This window comes from Diadema antillarum, unplaced genomic scaffold (assembly GCF_040938485.1).
Source record: "Diadema antillarum isolate AM-2024a unplaced genomic scaffold, OU_Dant_1.0 seq00001734_RagTag, whole genome shotgun sequence".
In the NCBI taxonomy this organism is placed as follows: domain Eukaryota; kingdom Metazoa; phylum Echinodermata; class Echinoidea; order Diadematoida; family Diadematidae; genus Diadema; species Diadema antillarum.
The window spans coordinates 194,304-205,685 of NW_027272419.1; the positions used below are offsets into that span (position 1 = coordinate 194,304).

At 37.8% G+C, this 11,382-nt stretch overlaps 1 protein-coding gene across 1 annotated transcript; it reads right to left on the reverse strand.

Moving 5' to 3' along the window:
* Nucleotides 1–434: 434 nt before the first annotated feature.
* Nucleotides 435–6,329, reverse strand: LOC139711932 (2-Hydroxyacid oxidase 1-like). Its single transcript, XM_071623778.1, has 8 exons — nucleotides 6,182–6,329; nucleotides 5,376–5,527; nucleotides 4,343–4,598; nucleotides 3,097–3,269; nucleotides 2,399–2,490; nucleotides 1,918–2,079; nucleotides 1,142–1,211; nucleotides 435–647 (listed from the first exon to the last, which is right to left on the reverse strand). The coding sequence occupies exons 1-8, from the start codon at nucleotides 6,313–6,315 to the stop codon at nucleotides 577–579; spliced, it is 1,110 nt and encodes a 369-aa protein (XP_071479879.1). The 5' UTR covers nucleotides 6,316–6,329; the 3' UTR covers nucleotides 435–576.
* Between the last annotated feature and the right edge of the window lie 5,053 nt (nucleotides 6,330–11,382).

The window sequence follows — 11,382 nt, forward strand, 5'->3', positions numbered from 1 at the left end:
TAGTGTAGACAAGAACTTTCACATGCATTTTAATTTCTCAAATCTTGGCTCTCGCAAAATTTGTGAAATTAAAATGCACACGAACATTCCTCATTTTACAGTATATGCCATGGCATTAACAGTCTTTGGAAGTCTTCTTTTGCACATGTGATAAGAATTCATTCTCAATGTACACTGAATATCAAACCGAGGAAGATTCAAGTTGTAACATTCAATTATTCAATTAAGAGGTTTTTTAACCTTAATTAAATTAATGATATTACTAAATACGTAAATTCCAATATAGAATACTATTTCCCTGGCAGTTTTTCATATACTGTTGTGTATTGTTAATCAATGTATCAATTACAAAAACAAACAAAAAATCAAGCATTTTTTACACTATTTCATCTAATAGTGCAAATACATATTTGACAATCAAGATGGAGAGGAATTTGACTGCAAGACAATTTAGGAAGCCTGGATACTCATGAAGGAAACATATATCCAAATAAACACACATTCTTGTTTACAATTTATGAATGAATGTTTGAAAGTCAATGATGATTGCTGGGATGTTTGTCAGACACAAAATGTTCACAGTTTTGAATAATGAGGTGGTTGTCTCCGAATCATGTTTTTATCCAAGTTGGCAATACGTGGGCAACCTGCAGAATACAAACACAATCGATTACTTCAAGTAATATTGTTTTTATAACATTGGGGGGAAAAAAAGATAGATAAAACATTTTTTTTTTTTACTTGAAATGCATGAGTAACAAAGAGTCACTTATGTACTGGCATTAGCTTACAATGATAGGATATGCAAATGAGATCCATTTCAAATTTCTAATGAACATTTACAAAGTAACAATACATGCAAACAGGTAAAGTTCCATCTCCACAAATCTAGCAATCTTGAAAAATGTGCCTCAAATGCTGCACAGATAAAAAGTTAGATTAGTAATACCAGTATGAAACTTATTCATTGAAATGACAGATTTGATTAAAAATATTCAAAATTTTATATGGAGCTCCTATTCAGACATATGAGCGATGAAAAAATTAATTTTTATCATATTTGGTGCAATGTGTAATACCATTAGACATTCTACTTTCAAAACAATAAAGACTACTAAATGGTACAATCATGATTACTTACCTGCTAGGGACATGGCCAGATCAAACTCTCCTTTCAATAGTTCAATCATTAACTTCACGCCCGCTTCACCCTGTCAAAGTGAAGGAATGGAAGTGTTCGGTCATGGAACATGGATGATTATGGAGTTAGGCTTTTGACCAAGAATGATTACATTCAAGGGTGTCATGCCAAAAGTGGCTTTCTAAACACCATTACTCATTCATATATGTAAGGTTCATACCGGTAGTTAATTTCCCACAATATCTTGCCAAATGTTTGTGAACGCATGCCTTCTCCTCATTTGAAGCAAACAAACAACAACAACAAAAACAGTTTCCTTGGTAGAGCATTCAGCGGAGGACTACGCCAATTACAAATAAAAAATTCAATTTCATTTCCAGCACAGAGTAAAGTGAAAGTGCAGAGACAAGGTTAGCAAAAATCACACTCTTATTACAATTTATACATAAGTCAATATTTGATTTTCACCCCACCTGATTGGCAAAAGCCCCGAACTGGATCATAATTGTACACACTTGCATATGAAGGACTGCAGTTAAAGTCCATACTGTACATAATACATCATAGGTATGAAGATTATGAGGTCATTGTGCTAAAATGTAAAAACACAAGAAGAAAGGCAACTAAGTAACACTTGTAGGAAATAATCGTGATGAATCCATGATATTAAAATCATTAGAAGAATGCCAAAGATAAATGAGAAAAGTACAGACAATTTTATCAAACTCTTTGGGCAAAATATTTTGTTTGTTTACAGGCTCAAGGGTAGTGCTTACATCATAGGCAAGTCCCCACAAGGCAGGTCGGCCGATGAAGACTGCCCTGGCTCCGAGGGCTAGTGCCTTGAGGACATCCGTTCCGGTCCTGACACCACCATCGAGATAGACCTCCACACCAGTTCCCCGGACTGCTTCTACAACCTCTGGTAGGGCATCAATCTATAGCAGAGGACACACAGGGCTAAACTGCATCACTTCTCCTGCATTATCTTTGCAAGCTGACACTTGATATGGGCAGATGCAACATCATGGATTTATAGCGAGCTAGCAAACAAGACAAATACATTAAACTTAATATTCGTGTCTTTAAATCAAATTCACTGCTATTTTCAAAGAGGTATATACATGTATAAGCACATGGTGCAACTTTAAGTGAAAATGTATCCATCATTATAATTGTTCAGTTGTGCAAATAGAGCATTCTGCAATATCTGAAATATCTTCTCAACAATGAAAGCATGAAAACTCTACTTCTTACAATGGCAGGGACCCCATCCAGTTGTCTAGCTCCATGGTTTGAAACGACAATGCCTGCCACATTATGAGCCACAGCTTCTCTGGCATCCTCCGCTATCGAGAGTATGAAACAGAAAAATCAGAGGAGAGTGAGCCATAATGATGTATGTACTCATCAACCCATCATATACGAGGCACATAAGCATAAATATTGTATGTGCTATTACACTCGCTGCAACTTGCTGAGCTGTTTGATGAGCATATGGCTCCTTTTCAGTCACCTTGATCTCAACGTATTAAAGTGTGGAGCAACCTACATGGGCAAAAACGATTCCATGTTCCTACACAAAAGTTTACGAAAGTTTACAAAAGTTTACATGATCTTCTTTCATTGAAATTTAGTTTCAGGACATCAGTTCCAATCGGCACACTCAGCAAACTTGTGGATGTACCATCTGGCGAGTAAAGCACAGATAAGAGATAATAATACATTCTCTCAGTATGGCATAAAAATCTTCATCTCCTTTCATTACTTATACCTTAACTAAATGTAGTTCATATTTTAGTTCAAGCTCACAGCAACTGGCTCTAATACACAAAAGCAGTGATATCTTCAAAATGACATACATTTCAAAATTGTCATGCTGTGGAAATCTTGCCTGCAGCTGTTTGATAAGCAAAATATAAGCAACAACGCTAAAAAAAGGGAGTATAATTCACCTGTCAAAACCCCCTTGAGGACTATGGGCAAGGTCGTGATGCTCTTGAGCCACTCGATGTGCTTCCAACTGAGAGACGGATCAATCTGCGACGCCACATACTCAGCCAGGCCAGAGCTGGATGTGCCCTGCACGCCACGGGACTGGTCAGTTCTGGGAGCAAAGTTGGCTAATCTGCTCGGAGGCAGTTTTGAGGAAGGTGAAGGATTTCTTTCAGTGAACACAAGTAATGGCTCTTTACATCTCTTTTTTTGATTTGATTGTTATGAGTTTGATTTGTTGCAAATATATCTTGATTTTGATCATATAAATGGGAAACTTTGGAAAGAGCACTTGAGTGAGCAGAATTAAAGATGTAATTAAGTGACAGGCAAAGACTTAAACACATATACATGCTAAATTTCTTCCAAATAATATAAGTGTCTCAAGTGAATGCTAAATTCATGTATTTGCTGTTCAAAATGTAGACTACAATGTATCATGAAAGACCCTTCAAGGACCAGAGAAATGTGCAAAAACACAAATAGCTCCCATCCAAAACAGCATATTTTGATGTAGCATGTAATGTCAGACAAAAATTCCCTTTATCTAAATTTTTTCAAATTTGCACATTTTTGCAATAAAAGTCGTGAGGCACCACACTTATGTCCAAATGGGTCGATTGGCTTTGTGCATAATCTGTATTTGAGAGTATTCTACCTGAGGCTGGCACATTTGTTTCAAATGCATTTAGGATGTAATCAAATATAAACATTTACAACAGATAGCTTACAAATCCAATTCCAAATGGAGCAATTACAATTACCATGTAGTTCTAAATCTAAAAACACCACAAGCATAATTTCACACAAATGTACAACAGCATCTGGTTTCTGTGATTGCTAACACCTGTCTTACATGCAAACAAGAGCTTATGACATAAACTCACTGCACATACATAAAAAAAAAAAAATAACTGCCAGTAAAGCATTTAAACGTCTATTGACACTGGTGTACTCATAAGCATGTTGAACTTCAATCTACAACCAAATAAATCATGGGTCATCTGCTATGAATACTGCAAAAGACAATATTTATGACTGATGACCTTAAGGTCAAGAATAAATATCTTATCTAGATTTCACATCAGTCATAACAAAGCTGCTATCAAAACAAGCAACACATAAACAGAATTACAGAGTATGTGAGGTTCAAAGCTTTACTTCTCATGAATAACATCACCATATAATGATCTAGGGTTAGCTCACCTGTATGGCTCAGGTAGTGAGAATTTATTCCTCACGTCCGACAGTCTCTTGCCTAAGATGGGCGTGTCCACAGTGACAAAGAGAGCCTTGTAGCCCGCCCTCTCAGCCCTCTTGACCAGATTCCTGGTGGTCTCCCTGTCCCTGTAGATGTAGAGCTGGAACCACCTGATACCACTGCCAGACGCCTTCGCTACTTCCTCTATACTGCTGGTAGCCCAGGAACTCAAAATCATGCCAGTCCCTGCTGCGGTAGCCGCTGCAAAACGGTGTAATGAGATGAGATCGAGGAGAACGAAGTTGTCAAACCTGTTTTAGCAACTCTAAAACTTGGTGAGGAAATTGTTCCAATTCCTGTGAAATGTAATGTTACACTGATCTTGTCCACATACAAACTAGAGTCACACATCTACAGTAACCTAAACACAAGAATATTAAAAAAAAGTGAGAAAGAAAAGTGACGAAAGATCAAGTAATTTGAAACAGGAAGGAAATGGCTAAAACAGTTAAACGCCAAATAAAAAAAAAGAAGTAAAGCAATATTCCCCTGATGATCAAACTTACATTAATAAACATTACTTAAAGTGACATCTCTTCAGACTTGCATAAAGATTCGGCACAATGACATTTGGCACCTAATCAAATGGTAATCATGGCTAATCACCTGTTATCCTGCTTTTTGATGAATTCAAAATAAATGATAATCACAAAGGTCAGCTGTTGATGATTTTGTAATTAAATTGCCATGACAAATATACATAAAAAATCACATTTTGTATATTTCCTTGAACCGTCACGTTTTTCAGAAACATTTCATAACTAACTGTCATCACATTATCGTTATATTTCTCTGTGTAGCTGTTAAAAGTCAAGAACTAGCAGAATACCATTAATGAATACTATTATGTTAATGTACATGTATCAAGTATGGTATCATATTAGCTTTTTAATTAGTTGTTTTATTTGTTTCTGGATGTCTCTTTGCAGACTTAAGTGTGAACGACATTTTGAGATGACGAAAATGTTGAAACATTACCACGAGCTGTAGCAAGCTCTCCTTCAGGGTGCGCCATTCGCTGCATGGCTGTCGGAGCAACGGCTATTGGAAAAGGCAATGGTTGCCCCAGGACGGTTGTTGAAAGATCACGAACCGACACATCTCGCAAGATGCGTGGTCTTATTCGTAACCTGGGGTTGGCACAAAAATCAAGAGTACAAGAGCAACAAGACAGAGAAAAATTAAACATATCATTATCAATGGCATATACCTCATCAAATGTTCATAGACATAAACCGGGTCTAGACTAGGGATCTAGACCTCTAACGTTAACTGTTAGTGTTATATCGTCCGAGTTTCTTTCACAGGAATGAAGGTTATCATTCATAATTGACTTCAAGGCATGAGCAGGAGTGATCAATAGACCTATGTCTAACGAGACTAACAGTTAGACCTCTAAAATGCTTATTATGACTTTTCGTCAAACTACATGTTGATGTTCATTGTCAGAGTTAAGTTCTTCTCTCCCCCTGCCCCCCCCCCCCCCCCCCCCCCCCCCCCAATTAAAATGTGGTTACTAGGTTAGAACCGAAAAGATCCTACACACTACGCAGGATCTTCGTACATTGTAACGTTAGCACTCACAGAACAGGGTTGTAAACTTTTAAGAGTGAAGTTTGGTTTAATATAAATAATAAACTCTCTTGATACTTTCTAGGTCTAGTGACTAGTGTAGTACTTCAACGAACTAGCTCTAGTCTAGATCTATCATCTAACGAATGCTAGCTCTAGACTAATGTAGATCCAGTAGCAGTACCGAATAAATTTCTCTCACGTAAATTCACCTTTGAAAGGCAGCTCGGTTGTCGTGCAGTGTCTGCTCATCGTTAGCCCCGCTTCTGTAGTAGTCGTAAGCATTCTTGGCGAGATGCTTTCCGGCATAATCCTCCAAATCTTGCAAACAAACAATGGACGACATCGTAAATTCGTAGGCCGTGAGCTCCAGACAGCTAGCACCTATGTGACGTGCGATGTGTATGTGTCTATCGTACGGTGACTGTCGGTGAGTTGTCGGACCCAAAGTTTAGAAAGGGTACGGGTCGCGCTGCTGGTGTGGTTAGTGTGTGTGGATGTGTGAGAGCGAGAGAGCTTGCAAGTCCTGCACACCGGGCCCGTAGTCCGAAGTGGGTCAACAGTACGTGAAGGACACTTATGCCGAGTTGCTCAATCGTGCGTTATCGTCAACAGTACCAAGACAACTCGACCTGCACATGTCTGACCCTGACCAACGCGACCGTCTACCACGATGGCAGGTTATGCTGTCAATGGACTTCGGGATATGTATGTCTGATTGGTACTTCGTATTGGACGAATCTAATATTGAGGTATATTCAGTTAATGTTCCATATTGGTACACCACTCCATGTACCTGTGCTTCAAACTCTTTACCTGTCTTTTTTTTTCCCAAACAAGGAGGTCAAAAGTCAGTTTTGTTGGATGTCTCTGTATCTGATCTGTCCATTGTACAATCTGTACAATCACCAGCGCATGGGGGGGGGGGGGGGGGGGGGGGGGGAAGAGAAGAGATCAAGCGCCAAACACACCTAAATTCTGAGATGAGCCTTGTTCACAAGATTGCATGTTAACAGTGGTGGATCCAGACGAGGATGCACTGGGTGCACGCCCCCTTTAATTTTTGCTAAAACAAAAGAAACAAAGAGAAAAATGGGGGGGGGGGGGGGCGTGTGCATCCCGGCTTTATTTTTGTACAGGTGCCCCTCTTTCACGGAATTCCCGGATCTGCCCCTGGTTTATATCCATAGAATCCTGTTTAACTGGACTGTTTCATTGTCTCTCGTAGACACGTTTTAGAGCAACAATGGACGCAAACACATTTATGGCTGGTATGTGTATCTCTTTTTTTTTTTTCAAATACTGCAGATAGGCCTATGACAAGAAAGATTGAAATGAATTGTTCAGAATGAATTAGAACTATTATTGTCAATGAGGAATAAAACATATAAGAGACCGAATAGCATTCTATTGTGCCCTATTTAGTCACATCTCTATACACCTCTATCTCCCTATACAGCAACAATTTTTCTTTCTTTTTCCCCCCGCTATACCGGGTGTCCCAAAAAAAGCGGAACGGTGGATTTTCAGTACCTTGCGTTCTAAAAGTGATATATTTTTTGACATCATTAGAAAGAACATCTTCTGTAGAAGACCATGATACCAAAATCATTAAATTTGGTTCAGTACTTTTTATTCTACGCCAATTTCTGTAAATGCAGTCATTTTCAATTTTTTGCAACTTATGAGATAATAATTTGGGTGCGAAACGCGTTCCATACAGTGAATTGTGTAAGCTCGTTGATCCATGTCAACAAAAGATAACGCTTTCATATTGGGCGCGCACACACACACACACACACACTCAGACACACACACACACACACTGTTTTTTCCTGGCCCGTGCCCAATGTGAAAGCTGTATCTTTTGTTGACATGGATCACCGAGCTTACACAATGTTCACCATATGGATCGCGTGTCGCGCTCAAATTGTTATCTCATAAGTCGCAAAAATCCGGCGAAATTTGACAATGACTGCATTTTCAGAAATTGGCGTAGAATAAAAAGTACTGAACCAAATTTAATGATTTTGGTATAATAGTCTTCTGCGGAAGATGCTCTTTCTAATGATGTCAAAAGATATATAACTTTTAGACCGCAAGGTACTTAAAATCCACCATTCCGCTTTTTTGGGGACACCCGGTATAGATGTTCTCTAGGCTCTCTTAATAGATGACTGATCATCCAGATGCCTAATCCCTCCCCTTTTATTTTTGCTTTACAATTAAATGTCTGTAGTTAAGTTGGACTGATTTCAAATTAGTGCCTTTACACACACACACACACACACACACACACACACACACTTAATATATCCATTTCAAATAACCATGATTCTTATGTATTGATCAAAATACAAATGTATATGTACCAGTACAGAATACAAATCAATACATAAGAATGACCATGATTAAAATGGATAAGGTCTTTCCTGCAATTATCAAATATCACAGGCTTGTAGAGCCAATACCTTAAAGATCCAGTAGCATGGGGATATACCATGCAATGAGAATTAAGGCTGGCTCAACTTGGATTGATATTTGGGAGTCCCTTATCACTGATCTCTATGTAAGTACACACACAGCCGAAGAATCTCAATTTGAGTCAAATGTTACCAATGAGCATATGCTTCAATAAACAGACATTTGCAGATGGGCAATTTTACTCTAGCAGGCCTGTGCTACTCACAGTTTTTTAAATGTACCCCAGTGGCCAGCGATCAATTCAATTCAATTGGGTCAATTCAACTGGGTTAACCTTCTCTCCCCAAGCTACCAGGCCTGTAAAGAAATGAAAAAATTGTGCAATCAATGGTGTACAACAAAGTAGTACAACACAACAAACCAATCTGAATTTAGGTTTTGTTCAGGTTGTTTTTCTTAATAATACAAATTACAAAGACAAAAGAAAACATTACATTTATTCTGATGCACGTTCAATATACTGTAAAGTGGTGAAAACGACACATATTATTAAGATGCAAAGGAATTCCATGAGGCAGACAGGGAAACATTTGCATATTGGAATAGTGTATTCTAGAGTGTGTAAAATAATGTGTGTGTGCCTGCGCATGTGAGTGTGTGTATGTATGCATGTGTGTCCAGGAGACACAATGATACACGTACAAGGTAAAATCTAGAGTTGGGAACACTCCTGTGGTATTCTGTAAAGGTATGTCAAGTCTGTAACACTGACTGGCTTTAAGAGCACACCAGAGTATAACGAGTCGTGCTGCAACAATAGGCCTAACTATGTACAAATAATTTTATAATAACTGAAGTCTAACAAAACAGGTGAGTAATCAAAGACTACTGTTTCATGAGCTAATGAGAGAACAAAAATGTGTCACTGTAACTAATACGAACCGTAAAACCGGATTTTTTGCATCCGATCTTAATGCTCTCGTGTACATGATATATACATGCAATATCTGAAAGATCACAGGCTAGACATCCTAGACATTTAGATATCATTATACTGTAAAACATGATATATTCGCGGCATGACATTTTCGCGAATTGGAGCCGATAGCTGTTTTCGTGGCATGAAATTTTCGCGAATTGCCACTGGCGTTCAATGCATGTAGTGTAGACAAAAACTTTCGTGTGCATTTTAATTTCGCGAATTTCAGCGCTTGCGAAATTCGTGAAATTAAAATGCACGCGAAAATTCCTCGTTTTACAGTAAATTACCGGGTAATTACTACAAAATTCCTCTACAATTCAATGATGGAATCTTCAATAAGAGTAGCTTGTCTGGTGCATCACTGAGATTCAACTAAATGACCATTGTTTCTTTACAAGGTGTGTCCTACATGCAGAATATAATTTGCCACCTATAAACTAAACACATTTAAATGATGTCTGATGTAAGGAAAAGTGGGATAGAATATGAATCAATAACCATACAGGGAAAAGTGTGTTGTCAATACTCTTGGTATATATTCATTCACATGTGACCTGTCCTCACAATGGCCTGATGAAGTCGTCAAACATTGATTTGACATTTTGTAAAATTGTTCTTACGAAAATATAATTTGTTGAACTTTTTTTTTCTAAAAGAACTTGCTCACAAAAGACTGGAAAGCTAGCCATCAGATAAGCAGTCTTGAGAAAATTGGCTCAAAAGTTTGGATGAAGCCAAGTTTGCAGGAGATGAGGAATCCAAACACAATAAATAGGTTCATTCAAAACACCATGGTAACATGCTTCACAAAAAATATCTTTAATTAATGTTAGATACAATGTATTGTTAGTCTTTGAAATGTTGATGGGAGGCAGCATAGATATCAAGCTTTTGAATTTCAAACAAAATACAAAATGCCTCATCCATTTGTCATCCATTATCAAATTATTTGGCGACTTTCAAATCTTCAACATTTGCAACCTTCCCAGCCTAAAATGGAGATGGGTCACACTTTTGTAGGTACAGCATTGGGTCAGGATGTACATGGGGAAGTGATTACAAAACCTGTAAACAGTCCTGAAATATACAATGAAAATCCCACTCTTTGTCATCATTTATCATTTATGCTGTCATTGAGCTCTCATCTCACAAAACAATCTGTGTATGTACTTCAAGGTTCGTAAAAATTTAAAAAATGACTTCCCTGACATTATTTGTACTGTATTCGCACAAAAACAAGCACTCAGTTAGTGACTACTGCAGAAACTTCCCCTAAGAACGACATATCATGTACAAATATAAATAGATGGTTTCTTAGTAAATCTACCACTTTGCAGCACAAGACAAACTGCATCACCAATCAACAGACACAAAAACATCATCAGTGTGATGTAGGGCATATTATTGGGACAGAGTTATTACAAGTCCCTTCATTTACATTGCAATGGTGTTCTCTTCATGACACTAAATGGAATCATCACTAAATTTAGATTTGCATACTCTTTGAGATAAGTCTGCCCATGTGACATATATTATTTCTTTCCCAATTCTCAGATATCCATGCACTTGACATTCCCTCAGTATCTTACATTTCTCTTCTTTTCAGTGCAGCCACGTGTTCATGTGACATAGTATCTACAACTACAATGCCGACTTTGATATATATATACATGTGCTAAAAAGTTTGATGCATTGGTACGTGCAGACCTCCCCCACCCACCCACCCCCCCCCCCCCCAAAAAAAAGCCCAACAACAATGCAATAATTTGTTCCTTTGCTCACATCTTTCTCACTTCAAGTTGAGTTTAAAATGATTCAATTTGAAACTGCATCTTCTATTACAATGCTATAATATGCCCAGATCAATTTTGTGCAGCATATTTTAATTGCAATTTACAATGTTTTGTGGACATTCAAAAATTTGTCTGCATTTAACATCTTAAGTTCTATGTTCTTAAAATGCAACAAAAGGAAGCAATTACAAACATATCTACTAACAAAATATTG

Bases quoted from the DNA above. Each gene is read 5' to 3' on its own strand.
- LOC139711932 (XM_071623778.1), bottom strand. From the start codon at position 6,315: ATGTCGTCCATTGTTTGTTTGCAAGATTTGGAGGATTATGCCGGAAAG. The intron at 5,528-6,181 runs GTGAATTTACGT...TGCCAACCCCAG, and splicing joins AACCGAGCTGCCTTTCAAAG to GTTACGAATAAGACCACGCA. The intron at 1,212-1,917 runs GTAAGCACTACC...TCACTTTGACAG, and splicing joins TGTGGGGACTTGCCTATGAT to GGTGAAGCGGGCGTGAAGTT.